At 47.9% G+C, this 23,112-nt stretch overlaps 1 protein-coding gene across 3 annotated transcripts in view; it reads right to left on the reverse strand.

Annotated features, from left to right (window-relative positions):
- WT1 (WT1 transcription factor) overlaps window positions 1-22,711 on the reverse strand; it is a gene marked incomplete at both ends in the record, with an annotated part of 47,660 nt that extends 24,949 nt beyond the window's left edge. For 2 of the 3 annotated variants that reach the window (XM_082845778.1, XM_082845779.1), the window contains 5 exons: window positions 4,781-4,831; window positions 5,883-5,960; window positions 15,918-16,020; window positions 16,465-16,587; window positions 22,267-22,711. In XM_082845778.1, coding sequence (XP_082701904.1) covers window positions 4,781-4,831; window positions 5,883-5,960; window positions 15,918-16,020; window positions 16,465-16,587; window positions 22,267-22,711 — 800 coding nt within the window. The remainder of the gene's footprint in view (window positions 1-4,780; window positions 4,832-5,882; window positions 5,961-15,917; window positions 16,021-16,464; window positions 16,588-22,266) is intronic. The other variant, XM_082845780.1, reaches the window with a different exon arrangement.
- Between the last annotated feature and the right edge of the window lie 401 nt (window positions 22,712-23,112).

Consider the following 23,112-nt stretch of genomic DNA (forward strand, 5'->3'; position numbering starts at 1 on the left):
TACATCTGTGGCTTTGCTTTTAAAATGAAGAGTTAGAAATAAAACTAGAATAAATGAAATTGTTCACTTTTAAGAGGGAAAAAAACCCTACTAAAAATAAGCAGTAACCCCTCATTCCAGAGATGCATTTATTTGAATGACTTTTTATGAGAGCAGCTTCTATATTGACGTCTTTCTAGCTGGAGGTTATGATTTTTTTCCTTGGCTAGATGACAGGGAGAAGGATAAATGGTGAGCAGAGGGTCTCAGAAGGGCCTAGGATGGGATCACAGACATGAGAGGTCCAAAAGGCACCTTGAGGTCATGAAAGAGATCCTCCACTCATCTGATATACCTTCTCGCCCTCCAAAACACACACACACACACACACACACACACACACACACACACCCCTTTATCAACAGACTGGAGCCCTCATTAACCCCTCCCTGCACCGAATCCACCCTGATCCTCATTCCCAGCTTGACCCCCTTCATCACCACCTTCCTTTGCTATCTTTCCTGCTTGGCTTCTTTCTTCTCCTGACCTGAACAAACCTGTTATTCACCCTCCCGTTTATGAGATAAAACTAATTCCTTGCTTTAAAACAGAACAGTTAGAAACACAGTGTGGAGATGGTACGTCTATAAAGCCCAAAATACTTTTTAAAGTCAAGTATTTTTAAGAGGTTGAGAATATTTTCAAAAACACTCCCATGAAGGTCGAAACACAGAACTCTGCAATGGCCTATAGAAGTGCATGTGCTGAATTAGATCTAAGCCGAAGCCAATCATTTGTTATAAAAAAGAAAAGGACACAAACGTATACCCATGCATGGAAAAAGGTCTGAAAGTGTATGCAGCATAATGGTAATAGTAGTTTCATCTGGGCTAGTGGGGGGAGTGTTAATTTCCTTTCCTATAAAGTTGTATTTTCTAACTGTTCTATAATTTATACATATTACTTACATCATAAAAAAAATTAAATACACGAATTGAATATAAGCCCGAAGAGAAAAGAAGGGGAAAGACAAAAGGCTAGGGAGGGGAAAGTAGCAGCAGGGAAGTGGCAAAGAAACCGCTGAATTGGTCCACGTTGAGAGGCACGGGGCAGACAGCTCTAAATCACAGTCCCCATCTTTATCCTGCAAACCCAGGAGAGTCCCCTGCTTTGTTCTCGTAAGTATGGCTAACAGACTCTAGCCAAGTCCAACACAGTTGCAATGCATAAATGTAACCATATAAAAGAAGAAATTAACAGCTTCATCCTGGGAGTGGAGGAGTACCCTCAGGAATGCTAGTATATTCCCAGAGCTGCCTCTCTCCACCTTTGTGTTTGCATCACAAGCTCCAGGAGCCCCTGAAAAGCAAGCTATCCATTTTCAAGAAGTAAATCTCTTGGACGAATACCTTCTGTTCACTAGCTGGAGAGGAAAGGTGCTGGGCTGTGTATTGGAACTCCAGCTATCGCTTCTGGCACAGGTTCTCAGGGATGAGACCATGTCTAGTGGGGATTTTCTCCAGATTCGACAGCCTTGGCCCTACCAAAACACGCAGCTTTGTTTTCACCATACATCACTCAACCTGAGTCTTTCGTTTTTCCTTTCAAGCATCCACAGGTCAAATACTGTGTGTTCCCAATGGTCTGAACTTCTTGGACCAGCAAAGGGACATTCATTTTGCTCAGCACTCCTTTCACATTTCTATTGTGTTCGATTTCCCACTCCCCCTACCCAAGTCCCCAGAGAATAACTTCTTCCTTGTTTTAATAACCTGGACCGCAGTCAAGGTTGATGTGTTTCTCCATTTTGCAGGATATTTTCTTCAGAAGAGACAAAACAGAGGCTGACAGAGTAGCCGGGCTTGGGAGCAGCGTTAGGAAATCAGCAGGCGTTAGGAACACACAGAAAATGATTCTAAAGAAATACAAAGCAGACAGCAATGCGAGGCACCGTACACAGAATTATTCATAAAGGTGGACGAGTGCTTAGATTCCCCTGCAATTTTTTCTCCCAATGGCCCACTTAGAAAATATAATTTCATTTGTTGGTAAGGAAAAGGGTCAGAGTTAAGAAAGTGGCTTCATAAAGGACCTTCTCTTTGACTTAAATTGAAACACAATATTCTCCCATTTGAGATAATAAAAGTAGCTCTGATCCCTATGGGCACGCAGAGATTAGAAAATGAGTAAAGGGAGGAGGAGAGAGGAGTAAATCAGTGGTAAGATTCCCTCCTCGCCACCCCGTTTCATGTTTTCATCTCGTCTTGCCCATGTCCCCCCTACAATCCTATCCCCAACCAGTATAATAACACTGCTCCCCAACATCTAATGAAAGATGTCTCTGTGGACTTGCTTAAGCAAGGAAACAAGCTCACTCTTTTTGTAAAAAGTAAAATTCTCAAGGAAAGACGACGTGAACAAATATTTAGTGGGCGTTAGTGGGAGGCACATGATCTTTTAATAAAAACGTTATAATGCCTCTTTTTTATGAGTGATTTAGAAACTATATCCTTTTTCTCCAAAACATGACTCAAACCTCCAGTATTCATGTTACAGATCTACCTTGTCACCATGATTTTTCTTACTACTGATTTCAGATAGTGTCCAGACACTAGCAACAGATACATGCAAAAACACAGTTATTTCTCTTTGTCTTTCTTCATGGAATATCTTTTCGCAAATGTATTTTCCGTATTAACAGCATTTTCATACCATGGCAAAGGAAAGCAAATTTGGTACAGAGAATAAAGACACCTACCCAGATTATGTACCCCCTGGGGAAAAACCACTTTCTACTGAGATATCAGCTTCAATTGAATCCAGTTCTCAGCTGTTCATGGGCTTGGAGGAAAGAGCTAAGGAGTTGCTATTTTTAGGGCTAGGAGAGGCAAACTGTGGGTAATGATGTATTAGTGAGCTGTAAAATCAATCTACACATCTCAACCAGCATTTTTTTAAATGATATGGAATAAAGTAGAAAGCATCAGTATGCACAGCATGTAGTAAGTATTGTTTTGTGAAAACTTCTATGTGTGTGTGTACATCTGATCTCAGTGTAAAAGGTATTGCTAACTGTGGTCACAGTCTAGAAAGTTTAAGAAACTCGAATCTAGGGCCCAGATACTGGAGTCAGACAGAAGTGGGTTCCAACGTGGCTCTGACCCTTACTTGCTAAGTGAACTTGGTTAGGTGGCTTAACCTCTCAGCCTCCTCATGTGAAAGATGGGTGTGAACATAATACCCTAGGATTGTCGTGAGATCAAAAGAGGAGAGGTATATAAAGCCCTTCACACCCTGCCCAATAATGTTAACATCCATCTTCAGGTAAATGTCCAGCTCACACTCAGAAGCAAACATTTAGTTGACTTACAAAAGAGAGAAAAACACAGTGTGAGAGAAGATATTAGGAAATTAGACAATTGTAATGTTTTGCTCTCCAAAGAGTTACTCTTCTATAGGAGGAGTCCTTGATGCTTTTTATACAACTCTCTGAAGAGAGTATTCAAGAAATACATTTTAATTTCAGGAATCCTTTTCCAAAATGTAAGCACCAAATCAATGAAAACACTTCTAGGTTTTGTTTCTTACACAGGATTGAACAAAACAAATTATTTGCATTTTGTGCTTCATCTTTATAATATAGCTTCTGACTCCCTAGCAAGTGACTAATATCATGTGTCTAAAGATCTTAAAAGGTACCAAAATTATCTCACCTATGGAAAGACCCAGATTCAAATACATGCCAAGATTCCTTATATGTAATTTTTGTAACTAAGCAAATAAACTAACCCTGTACTCCAGCGTGAAGAAATTTAAAAAACTGAAAACACACCGCTCACTTCACAATCATGTTCTATCTATTCTTGGCATGTAGTTTGGGGAGAGTTACTGAATTCTGATTACAGTAGAGAGAAGAAAAGCAAGGGATCCAGAAAGAAAGGCTGGGACCACGAAACATAGGACAAGTTTTGAGTAGGTGTAAAGATACAGTCCTAAAACTGTCAGCAGCCCCTTGGATGGAAGTGGGGAGAGAAAAAAATCCAAGTCCATAGCAGGCTTTTTTACTTTTGGGTCTAGAGAGACGAAGTGGAGATTTGGTTAAAATAGAAAAATTTGGGGGCTGGGGGTGGAAAGAAGGATCTAATAGTGAGTCTAAGAAGATGAAAAACAACTTCACTAATCACTGAAGGATGATCCAACAAACAGGACTGAACCAGCAAAAGAAAGACGAGAAGAGGAAGGCTGGTTTTGGTGTTCAAGCAGAGAAAATAAAATCAAAAGAAACAGTTACAGAAATGTCCTAGGGTGCAGGCGCTAAGGCTGGGGAAAACACAGATGTTTAGGAATTTTAAAAAGTTTTTGCAGAAAGTCTGGCCATAGACTTGGGGTAAAAATTAAGTTCTCCCTGAGAGATTTAAAGGTAAATAGAGAAAAGGCAAGTTAAGTATGGCTGAAAGATTTGACCGATCTAACAGGAATATGTGTAATGCCACAAATTTAATATTTTTTTGAAACGTTCACCAGGAAATGAGCAGGGTTGCTACAGCATCATTTTTAAAAATTTTTTTCAGGAGGATGTTGATGAGAAATGTCACCACCTCCATTTTTACCCACAGTATATCTACAATAAATAAGAGCAGGCAGAGAGAGACAGAGGGAAAAAATGAATAGATTCTTCCCATCCCTGTGCACCAACTGCTACCCTGATTACCCATCATCAGTCCTAACTCCTGCATCACCCCAGGTGCCAGTCAACAAGGCCTATGTCATTTGCTTTGCCATCATCGCATTGTCCACTCACTTGCTCTGCCCTTCTGTCCATTTCACTGAGCTGGAGCTCCCAGCAGCAACTCTAGAAGAGAAGAAGAGGTGGGGAATGGGGACTGGAGCATGCGTGGCTCTAGCAAGCCCCCCAGATCCCACAGTCCAATGAGAAGCCACTAAATACACAGAGATGTAAAGCCAGCTGTCTAGTCAAGAGTGCTGAACTGAGGACTTGGTCCCACTGGGGCTGATAGAGTGGGGGTGTGGAAGGCCTCACAGGGAGGCTGGAAAGAGCCTTTGCTTTGGAATCAGATCTGGACTTGGAATCCCAGCTCTACCACATAGTATGATGTGAACCTGGGAAGTTACTTAATTCTCTGAGCTTGACTGACTTATTTGGAAAACAGGATAACAGTCCCTAGGCATCATAATGCCATCAGGAAGATTAGATGAGGTGACCTAGACGAGTACCTGATACACCACAGGCGCTTCATGACTGCCACATCCTACTGCCCACCAACTCAGATTCGAAACTAAAAGTGAGTTCTTTTACGGTTTAAAGCAAGTCCCACCTGCTTTGTTTTTTCAGTTCCAGGTGCAAAGCATTGCCCCTACCTATGTTTGATTGCTACGTTCTCCCTATTCTGGTTGTGTATCAAGTGTGATAAAAGCCTGTTCAGGCAACCAGGTGTGAACACATCTGACTTTGGATGGTCCAAATCATCTTCACTCAAATAGAAGTTTGGATCCTGGACTTTGTAAACTCTAAACATTTCTTGATAAGATAATGTAATGATTAACCTCTGTGATATCACTAGCAAAACACAAACATTAAACAAGTTTGAATGGACAAAAGTTCGAAGAACTCTAAAACATTCAATAAGGAAAGGCCATATTAAATTTCTCCAGTATTCTCAACCCCCTTGTTCTAGACAAGAACATCCCCTGTTTATATTCCTAAAAGTTTAATACTGAACACCACTGACCAACTGGGAGAGGGAGGAAAGCATCTTAATTCTACAGACGGCCATGCCTATTCTTCTAAAACTGTACTCTCTTCATATGGTATAAGGACCTTTAAAATGGTTCAAACAAGTGTAAGTTACTGTTTAAGGGAAATGGAGCAGAGAAGACCTTACCCCTTTAATGTGGCTCCTAAGTTCATCTGATTCCAGGTCATGCATTCAAGTTGGGAGGTCATTTGGTATAAATTGTCACTGTTAGAGAAAAACATTCAGAGTTAGAAATGCATAATACAAAAGACACATACACTTGCAACTGTTTCTCCAAAAAGCAATCCACTTTTAACTTTTCTTTACAATGAAAGCCTCCACACTTTCCAGAATGACAGAATTCAGGAGTCTGAAATGATTTTCATTTCATCCCACTGATCTCTGCACGTCATTCACTTCACACACAGCAGAAAGGATGTGAGAATAATTTGGAAGCCTTTAAAAAACCTTAGTAGAGCAAACACTGAAGTTTCTAAAGAGGTATTAAACCTCTGAAGGGAAGAGGCTGAAGGGAGTGAAACTTTGAAAGGCAACACAGGCTGGATAGCTCAACATTAAAGTTAAAAGCCTGGAGCTGAAAGTAAAAAGACAGCAGATTAATTATTCGTGAAAAGGCCATTAAGTTGTTTTAATCAAAAGGATAAGTATCATGTGGATTATGAGGGCCTGAAAAGTCAAAGAGTGATGGGTGATGGATGGTCTAATACTCAAGGATGTGACAAGCGAAAGAAAGAGGATGATAAACTCTAGATACAACTGAAGGAATCATTCTCTATAAATTGTATAGTCACGGAGTGTTTTTCTAAAGCCCCCAACTCAGTTCTAGATTATATGAGGGAAAACAATGGCTGATCATTTACATTAAGACCCCAAAGGAAAAATATCCCACCATATAAAACAACCAAAAGTTTTTCTCTCCCTTTTTTTTGCACATACAACTCTTAAAAATATCATTATTACATATGCTTTAAAACACATCTCTAAATGCATTATAGAAGAGCTATCACATCTATTTCCCGAAACAACATCCTTCTCAAAGTATCCCGCAGGCACAACTCATGAACATCTTTATTATATGCTTTTATGTTTATTAATTTATTAATTTTATATTTATCTCCTTCCTAAAAAACTAGCACATAACTCAATTGCCAGAAATCTCCTAAGTAACCAAGCTCAACTAGGAATAAATGTAGTTCTGAACTGAAATGGTTAATTATGAAATTTGAGACCCAAGAGATTAATGGTTTGTCTGGGAACGCTTGGTCTAAACACATTACAGAAGAACATTTCCACTCCACCTTCATGGCAGAAGGGAAAGAAGGTAAGAAGCTTTCAGTATGTAATGTATGATACCAGACTGCAAATTCTGGACAATATCCACCTTGTCACGGCATTCCTTTGGACTGCTTCATCCATCGGGCAGAGGTAACACCAAAGTTTAATTAAGAGAAGGTTTTGTAAGGCCAGCCAAACTGGGGACTTGTGGAGGGGTGAGGGAAATTACAGTATTTATCCCTTGGAATAAATGAACACCATGCTCTCTCTCAGCATAGCTTGATAAATCATGGTGGAGTCCATCTGCCTCTCATATAATCACTGAAAATTATTTGGAACTCCTTAGTGGTGGGTACCCAGGATAAGGAGGAAATCAGATTCCAGGAGGGAATTTTACATATGAAATGTGAAGTGACTTCAAACTCGAAGTACGTGTAGTTTCATTAGTCAGTGCATATCTGGACCCCATCATTCATCCCTGTGTCTGACTGGCTATTATGCTACCACAATATCCTACATATCAATGAAAAAAAAATGATTAGTTTCTCCTGCAGCTTCCCTGTTCACAGCAGCGGCCGGTGCTGGTCTGTGCCACTACGTTTCACAATTCCACGAATTCTTGCTGTAAGGCCAGTGTAATTAATTCCTGAAGGACCCCAATTTTTATTAGAAGTGCCAGCCTGCTGCATTTAACATGGGAGAGTTTCTTGAACTTTCTTTGGGCTGACAGTTCATTAATAAGCGGCCTCCTCCACAATCTCTACTGGTTTTTGTTCTCCTGCGCCTTTTCATCAGGCAATCCATTTATTAATCTTGCCATTAATCTCAGCCAACAGGCATTGTATTCCCCAGGCAGCTCTCTATTTTTGTCACTGATTTTTAAAAAATTGTTCACCAACTAAAATCACTCAGCCCCAGTTGACAATTTTCCTAGGTCCTATTGGGATGTGGGATCTTTCTGAAATTATTTCCTCCTTGCATAAGACTAAGAACACTGTAATTTTCAAGAGGTCTGAGAAGCAAGATGAGTGACAGAAGTTTACACACATAGGTCAACGAGTCCCAAATATCTAACTTTATGATTTAGGAATTTTCTCACAGACTTAAAGAATAGTCCAGCAGATTCCTAAAGAGAAAATAATTTTAAGGACATTTTCTTGGCCCCCAGAAAGAAAACCTTCTAAACTACAGAATCTATGTCTTATATATGTATCTTCCTAGTGGGTGCTTGATAAATACTCTCTACCACACCGCCCAATACGGTAGCCACTAGTCAGACATGGCTATTGAGCACTTGAAATATGGAGAGTACCACACGTTGAAATAAGATTTGGGCTTTTGAGGTTAGATAGAATATTTTAAAAATTAATTTCCTGTTTCTTTTTTTTTTTTAATGTGGCTATTAGAAAACGTCAAATTACATAGATGACTTGCATTATGTTTCTATCGAACAGTGCTACTCGGTAAATGTTAAGACCTTGAGCATGTCAGTTCAGCTCTCTGCACCTCAGTTTTCTCATCTGTTAAATGGGAATATTAATCTCAATCAGTCTAACTTTACCAGGATGTTGTGAAGCTCTAATACTGGCTCTTTCAAGACTATACAGATAATATATTTTAACTTTTTCTAATCCATCAGATTTTGTATAGTACATTCACACATCACCAATACTCCTCACAACAATTCTGTGAGGCAGGTGTAATTATGATCCCCATTTATCGGAGGAGGACGGGGGCTCAGAGAAGTGCCTAGTGCTGACTTGCCTGATGCCCCCACCTCTACCCTGCTAGGCCCCTTTAAAGGCTTCCTGGCATTATTTGACCTCTGAACCTTGTCCTCTCACTACCTTTTAAATGATAGTAAAAATAATATAATAATACAAACAGGAGTCTGGAGGTGAAACAGAACATACTCAAGGGAGCATCATGACCTTCTCTGTCTCCAAGATGTGGCGCCCAACCACATCCTCTTCACCTGATTAAGAACAGTGTGCCAAGATCCCAGTAGGACCCTCACTTCGATTTCAGTGGTCCTGATAGCTCAGCTTGCAAATCCTCATAAGGGGAGAGAAGGTGGAAAGGGCCAGTGGGGAAGGACTTTCAGAAAATCCCCAAGCAAAAACCAAACAAACAACCACCACCACCAAATAGGTTTCCTGAGGCTGGCCATAGGATCAGAGCACAGCCTTAACCACATCCTGCCTTCTGTTGGCTGCAACTCCTCAGCGGCTCAGTCAGTCGGCTCGGCTGGCACCATCTTTCAGCTGGATGACAATGACAGTAATGACAATAGCTGCTGCTGGGAGAGGACAAAATGCGAATTTGAACTAAAATGACTGGTCCCAAGCATGCCCAAAATATGATCTCTCTGGGCAGTTGGTCAACACCCAGCTCTCATCATGAAAACCCACGAAAAGAGGCAGCACCAGTAGAGGAAAATATGACCCCTGGCAAATAAAGCATCTAATTACTAAATAACCACTGTAGGTGTCGACCACCTCATTCCCAGAGGAGATCAGATAAGCAGGTGGTTTGGCTCACAGTGGCCACAGTGGTCATGTAGGCATTTCTGCTCCCCATCTAACTCTGTCTGTTTGGAAGTGAACTCTGAAATTGCTGGCTGCCAAAATATATTCCAAAAGTCATGGCGTCTTTTATATTTTTAAGTAGATCTTTAAACAGAAAAAGTCACTGGTTTCCTATGTAAGAAATGTTTGAACTTGGAAGCAAGGGAGAGAGGAAAGAAACTTCTATAACTGGGATTAATGCAAGTTGGAGTGAAATAAAAGGAAGTCAGTCCTAGCAAAAAGGGGAACTTAAAAGGAAATCAGTAGTAGATCATATAGAGTTTGCTTTGGCCTGGACTGCAGTATTACTGAGTTCTTGACCTCTGCACAAAAAGAAAGGAAGAGAAAAGCTCTCGGCTATTATCTGGACCAGAACTCCCCCACTCTTCAAATGCATGTGTAATTCAAGTACATTTTCATCTTTAAGTGTGTTTAAGTATATCCAGCAGAACAAAGTAGAAAAGTCCTTATTACCACTGGAATGGAACTGTTGAACCTGATTAAGACTGGAGTTACCTCTGCCAGATGGTTGCTGGCTGGCAAACCAGCATCTTGGTAGAAGAAAAGTATTTCCCGAGATCAAGGAAAAAAATTCCTAATAAGAAAAAGGCACATGTAACTGGCATCTGTGATCAGAATTCATGATGTTTCCAGGGTTTGCTGTAATAGCTCTGCCCCACGCCTCTACCTGACAACCCAACGCTCGTGCACAGAGGCTGCAGCCAAACTTCCACGCAGACTCTTTCCTGCGTTCTTCCCTCCAAGGCGCCACGGAGGCTGCCTGTTCAGAAATTTCTGCTCAGCAGGCCATGGTGAATAATCATTTTACAGTCAATCTCTTGGTATTGTAATTTCTCTCTAGCTCACCAGTTAACCAAAGAAAAACCCACAGGGGATTCCACTTCTATTAATAAACACTTGGTCAGCACAAATGTTGCAGGAATAATTGAAACTAGATTTTCCCCGCTCCCTGGAGACAAGTCCAATTCAAGCCTTTCTTTGGCTTTGATAACACTGCCCACCACCCTGGAAACCATTTCAGACTTTCTGCCTTCATGCCTACCTATATGGGAAACAAACATCAGTATTGTCTTAAACGAAACTTGGACACCACGTACAGTGTTTGTAGACGACACGTAGGAAGAGGCATTATTGATTATGATTTTATTTCTTCGGTGACAGATGTCCTCTGATTTACTTCTACATTGAAGGCTAACCTAAATGGTAGATCATGTACTTCCCACTGACCGGATTCCCCAGAAGCTCTATGGCTGCTAAGGAAGCTTCTCTCACATGGAAGACAGTCTACCGGTAACAGGCTCCACTGTCAACTTCATCATTGGATTGAATTGTCAACATTCAATTAAAAATATTCAAATTAGCAATGACTGCTTCTGAATTGGAATAGTGTTACCTGCTAGGGGGCCAAAGGAAACATGCATTCTCATTTAAATTAGTAGCACAGTTGCTAAAAATGAATGTGTAAACTTAATAAGCGTGCAAAAAGAAAAGGAAACTAGAATGTCTAAAAAAAAGTGTATGGGGGAATATTTTTCAAACACAGGGCACAGAACTCCTTTTCAAAGTAGCTGTGAGAATCAACCCGTGAAATGGGCATGGTCAGGGACTGGGGGCTCCAAGGAGCTCAGCAAGCTGACGGAGAGAGGGGGACTTGTGGAAGAGGATTCAAGGGAAGTGAGCAGGGAAGGCCCAGCTAGCTGCCTGTTCTAGGTCAAAATCAGGGGAAAACTGTGCTTAGTACGGTTGGACTTCACCACTTTTTCCCCTCAGGGTAGCATGGGGTCCCTCCTTCCCTGGGACCTTGCCTCTGAGCAAGCACAGACGAGGGGGCCCTGGAAGCTGTCGCTCCCCCTGGGTCTGGATGGAAGGGAGAAAGGTCTCTGCCACTTCTGCCTGTTTCTTTAGGAGCCTGGACTGAACTTCAGTAGTTCACGCCCAGTGAGTGGTAAAGGGAAAGCTGGAGGAGTCTGGAGCTTGACAGACAGCTGCTTTGTGAGTTAAGACTTCAGGAGAAAGTTCCAGTTGGCTCCTACAATACTCGCCAACGAAAATACCGCCTCGGATCCACTGAGCGATTTCAATGGAAAACTATGGGTAAAACTAATGGATAACGGGGTTTCTTTCACAAATGTGAGGAATAAAGACCTTCCTCTAGCAAGACCTAAGGCAGACGCCACGTTTGGAAAGGAATGGCACTTAACCATCAGGAGAGGCAGCAGGGTGCAGAGGGTGGGAAGATGGATTCTGGAGCCTCGCACTTGCTCTGTCCCTTACTGTGTCACACTGGGCAAATTCACCTCCAAGGGCTTCAGTTTCCTCCTCTGTCAAATGGGGGTGATAACCTATTGCCTACCTCAAAGAGTTTCAGATTAAATGTAAGTAAGTCAATACTTGTGAAGCGCTCAGAATGGTTTCTGGAAGTAGTAAGTTTATATACTTACTTAAAAGTGATTACTATTTATTAGCAAAGGTGCTGGCACAGACTATATAAGGGGAATATTCCAGGTGGAGGACACTGAGTGGCTTGGAATCCCTCAGCGATTCAGAGCACACATGAGCTTTGAAGGCAGAGAGACTAAGAATCAAATCTTGGTTCTGATTCTCACTCGCTGTGTAACTTGAGCAGGTTACTTGGAGTCTCTGAACCTACCTCCTCTTCAGTAGAGTGCGGCTTACCGTACCAACCTCGTGGGTAATCAGAAGAACTAAATGAGTAAACTGAGGGAAGCACGCAGCGCAGTGCCCCGCAGCACGCAATATGCAGTAAAGCCTGGTGATTACGTAATAAGGGCTATGATTGCTGGGCTCCAGAAGGGCTGGAATCTGTTCCAGAATTCTTTAGACAAAATTCTACCCACTCTCAATACGGTGGGGAGAGAGTATGGAGAAAACTATCTCCTAACACTTCCCGTAAGTTGATTGGGGTGTCATTTTCTATTCACTACTAATCACATCTGTGTATAGCTGTAACTCCTCCGATCTGTAACCTGAAAGAGAGGAGAGAATCACTTTACAGTTCTCTCAGAATAGGGAGAGAATTTTGAGAATTTCCTCAAAGCAAATTCACATTGTGCAGTGCTTATTTAATGTCAGTGTATGTACCATTACCTTTAGGTCATGTGGGAAGGGAGACTAAATCCAAGAATGGGGAGACAGAAGCTTTGGAAGCGGGCAGGGCAAAGAAGCTGGGCAGGCTGCCTTAGGGGGTCAAGTGCAACAAGTCAAACAAAATACAGGCAAGCCTTTCACAGGAGGTCCCAGGTTTAGACAGAAAAGGGACCAGAGCCAGGGATCAGAGGAACCACTGAATATCTAAAATCGAAAAGTTTAGCCGTTAAGTGATTAAAGTTTAGTTGTACTTCCTATGCTTTTTCAAACACTGTGTTCACAAAAGCATGTAAATATCCTTCAAACATTTTTAGGAGTAGGGAAGAAGGAAATGACATAACCATAATGGTAGTAATGTTAATGCACAGATCCAATTTTAAAACATCCCTACAAATGTCCATCCATCATTACTGCAGGGCAAGTACCTGATCTCTGAAAAGTGATTAGAAATGCTGTCAATTTAGAGTGGATGGAGCTTCAAAGACTCAGCACAAACTTCAAGGAAGCAAACTTTTCCTACGGGGTCACAAATTTTGTTTCAGGAGATACTACTTAGAGATTTTCCTGTAACAAGAGAAAATGGTATTTTTATGACATTCATATAAAAATGAGCAAAGAAGTTCCAATTATGTAGAAAGAAGAAAGGGATAAGCAAATATCTCTGAAAGATGAACCTGACAAAATTGCTTTATACAGTGGCCAGTTAGAAGATGAATTAGAAAATGTGAACTTTTTATGTATAAAATGCAATCCAAGTGATTTTTCCTGCTTCCATAGCAACCACTCATTCAGCCCTAAGTCAAAATCCACCACAGGGACTCAGTTTGGAGAACTGCTGCTAAGACAGAAGTCGTGATCACTTTATCCCCTACTCATTTTTAGGCTGTTCAGTCCCTTCTTAGGGACCCACAGGGTGGATCTAGGCTTGAAGAGGGGAGAGTAAGGAATGTGTGTAACTGTGTCACTCCTGAACCAGACTCCAAAGGCTCCCAGTCCCCAACATCCAAGCAGGTAGCCAGATCCATCTAAACAGCACCCATTCCAGCATCAAGGTCTTCCTCTCTGCTTGGGGTGAGGCATCAGCCAGGAGCCAAGGGAGAATGACTGGGTCAAGGTCATCTCACTGGGAACCATTCCATCTGTTCCCCCAATGGCTAGAATAAGAGCAATGCTACTCTGGCAACAGGCAGGAGCAGCTCCTTAAAAAGGATGGCAATGACCCTACCACCTCAGTTTTGCTTGGAGAGGGGGTTCACAACAGAGATTTCAGATCCTGTACCTATTCCAGTGAGTTGACCCACCAAGGGATGGTGCAAAGATGGCTGCTCGGGACAGATCACTGGGCCTGAGGTGCCAAAGAACAGAACTGGGTTCTAACTAGAGAGGGAGAAAAGGAGAGTGAGAAGGTGTGACCATTCAATACCTCTATCTGGGCAAAATGCATGTCTTTTCCCCCACCTCCTCTCTAAAATTAAAAAAAAAAAAAAAAAAAAAAGGCGGGGGGAGTAGGGAGGAAAAAAAGTTATCTTGAATCCAAGATCAGATTAGATATGCCGGATTTCCCGATCAAAAGGAAAGGTTTCCAAAATCTGTGTACTGTAGGCGTACAGAAGTAGACGGGCTCCACCCTGTCCCTCCCCGGGATGGGAGAATCAGACCAGTCCTAGGCTCGGTTTCATAAACACGTCGGAACATTGGCATGAGCCGCCTGCGGGCTCAGGAGCGAACATTCCTTCCCCTCCTCCACCTGTGGGGCTGCAGGTCCCCCAGGCGCGGCCATTCCTTCCACCAATCTCCCAGGGCAGACGCTTTTCCTTCCTTTATTACCTCACTACCTCCTTCCCTTGACGTCAGCCCCGGGTCTTCCAACAGAGGGGAGGAGGATGGAGATGGGTCTGGGGCAGTCGGTATCAGGATCCCCGCAGCACTGGGTGGGGGGTAGGGATGGAATATGAGGTAATGCGCGCCCAATCCCCGGCATCCAAGGCCGCGATCTGCCACTTCCCTCCCTCCGCCCCACCATCCCGCCCAGCTCCAGCCGGTATAGTTACTAGGCAACCCTATCGGTGACGCGGGATGCCGGCCAAGTTCACCCAAAGTTGAAGAGTAATTTGGGGGAGAGAAGGTGGAGGGTGGAGCAAGAACCTAGAGAAGGCACGAGGAGCTGGAAAAGAGTCTGCAAGGAAAAGAAGCTGGTCTTCGGCCTCACGGGAACAGGAAGAAGGGCGGGCGCGGGCTGGAGCGGTCTCCCCGCAGGTACCGCTGCCGCCCGACCACAGTCCCGCACACAGTCCGGGGTAGCTGGGCGCTGGGGACGACGCCCACAGAGTGGTGCTGCAGCCCGAGACTCTGGGGGACAGGGGTGGGGAGAAGGCTGTGGCCCGAGTGTACGCGCCCTCGAATTCGTCCCAGAGAAGGCTGGCGGGTGTGGCCAGTGCGCGAGGAGAGGCTTGAGGAGTGAGAAGAAACGAGTGGGAGTGGACCCCGTGTTTAATCTTTGATCCCGAGGAAGCTGAAGTCCTCCCAGCAAAGAGCCCTTTTAAAAAATACTCCTCAATATCGGCTCGGTGCTTTGTGACCGCCTGGAGGGGTGGGATAGGGAGGGTGGGAGGGAGGGAGACGCAAGAGGGAAGAGATATGGGAACATATGTATATGTATAACTGATTCACTTTGTTATAAAGCAGAAACTAACACACCATTGTAAAGCAATTATACCCCAATAAAGATGTTTAAAAAAAATACTCCTCAAAGCGCCGCTCTTTCTTCTTCATCTCCAAACAGTAATCGCCCTCATTTATATTCCAAGTAAGAACACGGTGGGGGGGGGGGGACTTCCCTGGCGGTCCAGTGATTAAGACTCCGCGCTTCCGCTGCAGGGGGCGCGGGTTCGAGCCCTAGTCGCGGAGCTAAGATCGCGCATACCGCGCGGCGCGACCCAAACCAAAAACCAACGTACACACACAAAGTAAGAACGCCGGGAGACGGGGAAAGCTACTTCTTTCAAATAGGAGCCAGGAGAGAGGCTTTCACTTGCTTTATGGAGACGAGTGGGCTAGAGGCGTACTTTGCCTCCAGGACCCTGCACGGTCGCATCCGGGCTGCCCCGCGTCGGACGTTCCCGTGCCCGCTGGCTCGAGCGCCCCCTCCGAGGTCGCGAGGACCTAGATGAGGTGCCGAGCGCCTTCCTACCTGCTGTAGGGCGTCCTCAGCAGCAGGGCCTGGCTGCCTGTGCAGCTGTCGGTGGGCGTGTGGCAGCCGTAGACTGGGGGCGGCACGGAGTACTGCTGTTCACCTGCAGAGAGCCAGGAGAGCGGGGTGAGAGCAGCACACCAAGGGCTGGGGGTGCGAGGCCGCGGTCAAGGGCTGGGGCAGAGCGTCCTGAGCTGGGCTCCCAGGCTGCGCTGGGGGCCCTGGGGCCTGGATGCCGGGGCGTGCAGAGAGACGGCCTACAGGTCACAGCGAGCTAAGCCTCTCACTTCACATTCCCTTAGCAGTCACGGCACAGAGCACCGAAAAGACCCTCTGGACATTCGCGGTCTCGGCTGAGCGGAGCTAACATACTTGGGGTGGGGGGAAACAATCTTTTCTTTTGAGTGAGATTAGGCTAATTATTTCTAAAATTCTTTTAGCTATCCTCTCCTCCCTTCCCCAATTTGCTGTGGGTTGGAAATTCCTGGGGAGTGAGGGGTAGCATGGAAGAAGAGGAGAAAGACCCCACATCATTCCCTCCTCTTACCCAGCGAGCCCTGCTGGCCCATGGGATCCTCGTGCTTGAAGGAGTGATTGGGGAACTGTGCCGCGTGGTGCGAGGGCGTGTGACCGTAGCTGGGCGTCCCGTCGAAGGTGACCGTGCTGTATCCTGCGGGCGCGGCCGAGAGAGAAACAGCGTCGGCGGGGAGTCAGGGACCGTGTGTCTGAACCAGAACCCGGGCGAGGAGCGCCCAGCCCCTCATTCGGATCCCGCTGCCTCAGCCCCCAGGGCTTGCAGAGAGAAGCCGGGCCCAATGTGACCTCGCGACAGGCTCCCTGTCCTTTCCCGAGTAAAACCCAGGCCTCCCCACTATTTCCCAATTTATTTACGCCCTTGTCTTTCACGGTGTCCGCCGCTTCTGCACCGAACACCTCGCAAGTATGAAAGCCGACAACCGCTCGGCGGAGAAAGTTGTTCTCCCCCCAAAACTGGGCAGCGCGGGCGACCGAAATGAATCTGCTCGCCTGACCCGGCGCTGACTCGCAGCCGTAAATCAGAGGCCCGCGCACCAACTTTCATTAATTACTCGGGGCCAGTTAAACGGCATGGGCTTTAAATGGGGAGAGTAATTACAGAGTAATGTTATCTGTCTGAGGCTGCGCGAGCGACCCGACACCATTGACACCCAAGGCCCTCGGGAAAGCTGGTGAGGGGGAAAAAGAAGGGGCCTTTCAAGTTGGGCCCACGGGCCTCGACTCTGCGCCCTCCTCCTTCCTACCTCGGACCCACCTCGCGCCCAGCGGGTCGGACTGTGACCACCATTGCCGGGGCGGACTTCCTCGCGCACCAGTCCAGGAAGCCTGTTTGTTTCAGTGTGCCTGAGACTCTACCTCCCTTTCCCTCCATGGTATGCACTGGTCCTCTGCCTCAGTTTCCCTGCCGAGAAACCGAGGGCAATACCGCCCGTATTCTTCCCCAGCTCTCCGAAAGTGAGGGGGAAAAAAACCCCAAAAACGTGTTGGTTGAGAAACGTAGTCTCCTTCTGTGACTATTGTCACTAAATTACTTTAAACATTTACCCCACTAGCTTCCGCAAAACTGTAGCTGCCTCTGGGGAAAAAGTATCCTCCAGCTAAGATAAAGATCAGTTCTGAGCCCTGAACCCAATGGTGGGGTCCCTGACTATGCGCAGGCTCAGTAGTCTCTGGCCTGAGGTCCTGACCAAGTGACGAATCAGATTGGTCCAGACGCTCACATCGGCTCCCTGCAGGGCTACTGGGCCGGACCCAGTCCCCCCACCCTCAGCCCCACCTCTGGGCACTGAGCTGAGTCTCCAAACCCCGCTCGATTCTTGGGAGTGGGATAAGTCAAATGAACCCCATTCCCCCACTCTCGCCCCAGACATGGTCAAGACTCTACAACAGGTGTCCAGTGAAGAGTCAGATTGAACAGTGAAAGGTGGCCATTACCCACATCTTTCAAATACACATCTCCCAAAAAAAAAACAAAAACCGACCTTCTACAGTCCACTTCGGGGAATGTGGTGTGTCAGTGTGGGAGGGAGGGTTTGAACAGGTCTTCATTACCGGATTGTACAGGGGAGTCCAAGTCTCACGCACCAATTGGCGCCACAGGTTGACAACTTAAGAAGCCACCAGCTTTTATAATTTACATGACCCCAGAGGCCTCCATTTCTGGCCTGCTAAGTGGGCAAAGATAACCCCCGCCCCGTTAGCTGTCAGGAGTGGGGGAGCGCGCTTGGGCTTCCAGGCACTTCACTTTGGGAGCGGAGGCCAGGCTGTGTTTAAGGCCTACCAGTCCGCTGACAAACGAAATTTGGCTCCAAGCACCCAGTTTTGCAGAGGGAAGGCCGAATTTTCAAAGACCATTTTTTAAATAAAGAGGAGAAACAGAAGCAATAAAGGAGTTGTCTCTAGACGAACCCTTCTCCATTCCTGAGCCGATGCGAAGGCAGTGGCCCGGGCACCGTGCTGTCCTCGGAGGCGGGCTCCGCAACCTTCGGTGCGCGGCTAAGGCCACGGGTTGCGGGCTGCAGCTCCTGCGCCGGCCGCGTCGCCTCCGCGCCCCGCGAGGCTCCCAAGGACCCGTCCCAGACCGGACACCGGACCGCTGGGCAGAGGCTGGCCTCCAACCCCCTCTCGCAGTCCCCCTCCCCAGAGAGGGGATGGGCTTCGGTGAAAGGGCCCTCAGAGAGGAGGGAGAGCTCTTTAAATTAGAAACTTATCGGATGCGGAACTGATCAGAGCGTGCTGTCCCGGGGCCTAGCGCTGAGCCAGGCGCGGAGGGCGCGGGGGCGGAGGCCGGGGGAGGGACAGCTGCCGGCAGAAAGGGGTAGCGTGTTCAAAGGCTCCTTGTACAGGCCTTAGAGGGAGAGGCTCGAGGGGCCAAGGTAGCGCCTTTCCCACGATTAGTCTCGGCCGGGGAAGGGAATGCAACCTTGACCGCGGGGAGAGGCGAGACACGCTGTGCGCCTCTCTCCCCCGCCCGACGCAGAGGAGGAGCCCGGGAACCGCCTGGCCGGGCCAGGCCCCGCGGGAGCTGAGGGATGAAGTGGACAGTAGGCTCAGTCAGGAAGGTGGTCCCAAGGCTGAAAATCATGACTCCGCAGCTGCCGCAGCATACGGGGAAATTTGTCCCGCAACGAAATACCCTCTTCAATGCGACCCAAGGGGGGCGCCCTTGGCCCTAGGGCTGAGCTGGTGTCCCCACGTGACACTAGGGTGGCCCGGTGATAACAAGGCCTCCTGTAGGTATAGGGTGCTGCGCGCCAGCCGGTCTGGGGGAATCAGGCAGACTGTCAAGCAGTCTTTGTCTTCCCTTCCCAAACCCTACACTTAGTCTAGGGCTATCGAAGTCCTCGCCCTTCTTCTGCCCCGGCAAATTCCCCACCCCTCACACAGACTACAGTGGGTTGGGTGCCCATCCAGCAGGCAAGAGAAAATCCATCTCAACAGCGGGGCCTAGATCCCTGGGAAAGGAGGTAGAAATAACCTAGAATGGTCTGGGTTTGAGTCCAAGTTCTGCCAACAGAGAGATCTCCTGCACACATTATCTCTTAGAGCCTAGATTTCCTCATCCAAAAATAAGAGGCTCCTCCAGTGTCAGGCTGTGAGCTTCCTGCAAAGGTTGAGGCACTTTAATTGTCTTAACATTCAATCCCCAGTGCCTGGCACAGAGTAGGTGCTCAATAAATGTTTCCTGAATTAATATTTAGAAGCAAGATTAGAATACCAGCTATAATATTTAAGCAATTGGAAAAAAACGAGGTGTGATACCTTGGGGTGGGGGGAGGTTCAAGAGTGCCAGCAATTGTCCCCACCCCTGGGCCATTGCTAGGTTGCCCTGCCTGGGGACAGGGATCTCAAAGCTTGATTCCTCTCTGACTCGGCCTGCTGATGGCCATTCCCACACTTTGGGGAAGGAATTGATGCCCTTGCTTTCCCCTGGTTAAGCCTCCTGCCAAGACTCTACATTGCTGGGAGAGCTGCAGGAAGCCCAGAAGTCGAGAGAATAAATCTGAAATCTCAGGGCCCCAGGGCCCACTCTGGTTGCCAATGCCAGGGTTGAGGCACAAGTGGCTTCTGACATCCGACCCCAGCTCCCAGCTGCTGACTGAGTCCCAAGGACTGGTCAAGTGTGATCCCTTTATGTTTTGATTACAAGAGAGAACCTAAGCCCGAAGAAGACAGGAACCCGCTTACAGGCTGTGGCCTGGATCTGGGGCTGCCTCTCTACTGGGCTATTTCCCAGGATGGGACTCCTTTACCTGCTAGTCGGTCTCCAGCTCCCAAGCCCCTTTTCTCTTTAACATCCTGGGCCTATCCTCTAGAAAAGAATTGGGATTTTTTCCTTTAAGCATATTGCCCACTGGCTAGGACGCCCACAGTCTCACTCCTGAGGCTGAGTTGATGAAATTCTGGGCACCAGCACCCTGTAGAAGGATGGACCCAGGGATCCAATCAAAGCCACAGAGTCCAGGTTCCAAAACCCCCGACAGAACCTAGATGGTTTCAAATAAATGATAATGGTAGTATTTTGCACAGGGGGTACTTAGATCAAATAGCTTCTCAGGTGTCTTCAAATAGCAAGCATCCATACAGAGACTCACTCATGTCACACACCTGCCTGCCAGTCTTGCCGTTTCTGGTCCAACCAAGTTTACGTGGCTGCTGCCTTCGGTGTTTAGAACCCCTGCGGGGGGAGGGTCGGACTTCTGCTTCTGTGGCATAGAACTTCAAACCTGAGCCAAACACCAGGTTGCCCATCTTGGCTCTCCTCTTACAGATGGGGAAACTGAGACCCGGAGATTTGCCAGAGGTAACACCAGCCTGCTAATTAGAGGTGGTACGATCAGAGGAAAAGAATCTGTAATAGTCACTGAGCTGTTCCAATACTCCCTGAGTTTGAAACACGAATTTCCTTTAGGAAAGACCTAGAGTGGAGGGACCCCATGGATGGGCTTGAGGTTCTTCCACAGAACATGGATCCCAGGTTCCCCGAACGAAAAGAGGAGGGCGGTTTCGGTTTTGCCAGGGCTTCGGGTGGGCTAGGTGCTCGGGGCTGGGGTAAGATACGAACAGCCTAGAAATACGGTTTTAGAATGTGCGTGAGAAGGCGGGAAGAACAGGGCCCTTCTTCTGAGCCTCGGGAGCCGCAGCACCTCCTGCAAACAGTACACACTCTGCTCCTCCTAGCCCACGCATTCTAGAAACATCCCAGTCCCTAGGCCCGAGGGAATTTTTGCTCTAGGAAAAGCATCCACGCCTTTTTTAAAGCATTTCCTAAAATATCAAATCAACCCGAATTGGTTTAGGTTCCCAACAGCGCACAAGTCTAATTAGAATAAACTTAGAAATGAAAATACAAAGGTTCGGCATGATTGGTTCCGCGCTGGTCCCTGAGAAAGAGAAGTGAGAGGGCGCCGGCGCGGGATGAGAAAACCACCGGCTGTGTCCGTCGATGTACAATGACTGAAAAGGGAAAATAAACCTGTCCTTGTTCTAACCTCCAAGTCTTGCAAAAATCTTTCTCCAGCTAAGTCCCGTGTTCAACGACAAGGAGGCACCAGAGGCGGGCTGGAAGGAAGGCCGACACTCGGGCCTCATTCCACCGCCTGTGGTAGGACCCGGTCCCGCAGAGATTGGAATCAGATAAACGGGGTTCTCTTCCAGCCCTGGAGCCCGCGTGGCCGCCACCTGAGCTGAAACCCAGGAGAGATCCACTTATACACTACCATGCGCTGGAGCCACAAGCGAACACGGACACGGGTCCAGGAAAGCCACTGTTGTCTCTAGCTCATTCATTTACGCATTCTAGTGCTCCAAGGTGCTTACTGTGCCCCCCTTAGGTCTAGAGTGGCTCCTGGACATTTTGCCGTGGCAGAGGCAGCAAAGGCTGCTCACCCTGCGCTGGTCCCGCTCTGAATCCAGGGTCTAAAAAGTCCAATGCCTGGCGACAGTTTGGTGGTGCCTTGAGCGACAAAACCTCTTCCCGAGGCAGAGCCAGGCATTGCACCGGTTCCCGCTTCCCACTCCCACGGGGAATAGTCTTAGAATCTCCCGAGGTCCGAGGAGCCCCAGATGACCTCCCGGCTCATGCGAAGAGTCCGGTTCCCCGCTCTGGAGGATGTCAGGGGCCCATGCCCTGGACTCCCTCGTCTTGCCCTCCTCTCCCCCAGCTGCTGCTTCCTCTACCCTCACAGTCCTTGGGGAGGCAGCCGAGTAAGAGCTGTGGCCAGGTAAGGGGTAGGACAGGGGAGTGCCCGCGCGCAGCCACAGCCCCGTCGCCACCGCCCCGCATGTAGGGGGCGCTCCCCAGTCTGCTTACCCTGGTTGCGAATAGCGGGCTGGCTCTCGAGGCAGCTGGGCAGGTAGGGCGCGTTGGGGAACATCCTGGCCTGGCCGGACGACGCCTGGCTGGGCGGAGGAGGACCGAAGGGTCCGTAGCGACAGGCTCCAGCCGTGCCGGTGAACTGGCCCGAGAAGTGGACGGTGAAGGCGCTCAAGCACTGCTCCTCGTGCGGCTCCGCGCCACCCCAGCTCGGCTCCTGTTTGATGAACGAGTGAGGCGGCGGCGGCGGAGGTGGTGGCGGCGGAGCAGGCGGCGGCGCAGGACCGCCCAAGGAACCGTAAGCCGAGGCGCCCGGGGGCGCAAAGTCCAGCACCGGCGCCCACTGCGCCGCGCCGCTCACGGGCAGGGCGCAACCGCCGCCACCACCCAGCGAGGGTACCGCCGGGAGCAGCGCGTTCAGGTCCCGCACGTCGGAGCCCATTTGCTGTGGCTCAGCCCCGGACGCTCCGCGGCCCCACCGGCTTTGCAGACGCTCGGCGCTCGATTCCGCCGCGCCTAACTTGGCCCAGATGCTTTCCGGGCCCTGGATCCCTGGCTGCTCGGTCTGCTGGAGGCACCCAGGCCCGGAGCGGAGCGTGTGCTTAGACGCTGGCTCCGGGGCACACGTGGATGCCGGCTCTTGCGGCAGGGGGAAGTCCAGGATCGCGGCGAGGAGGCGGCGGGGCCCCGGCTCCTGGGCTGCAGTCCCGGCTATGGGTGGGTGGGTGGGTGGGTGGGTGAATGAGTGGGAGGGAGGGCGGGAAGGGGGGAGCGGATAGGCGGTCGAGTTGCGAGAGCCCCTGGGTGTGGGCGCTGCCTTGAACTCCTTACCCCAGCTGCCTG

The sequence above is a fragment of the Leucopleurus acutus genome (genome assembly GCF_964270905.1).
Source record: "Leucopleurus acutus genome assembly, chromosome: 8".
In the NCBI taxonomy this organism is placed as follows: domain Eukaryota; kingdom Metazoa; phylum Chordata; class Mammalia; order Artiodactyla; family Delphinidae; genus Leucopleurus; species Leucopleurus acutus.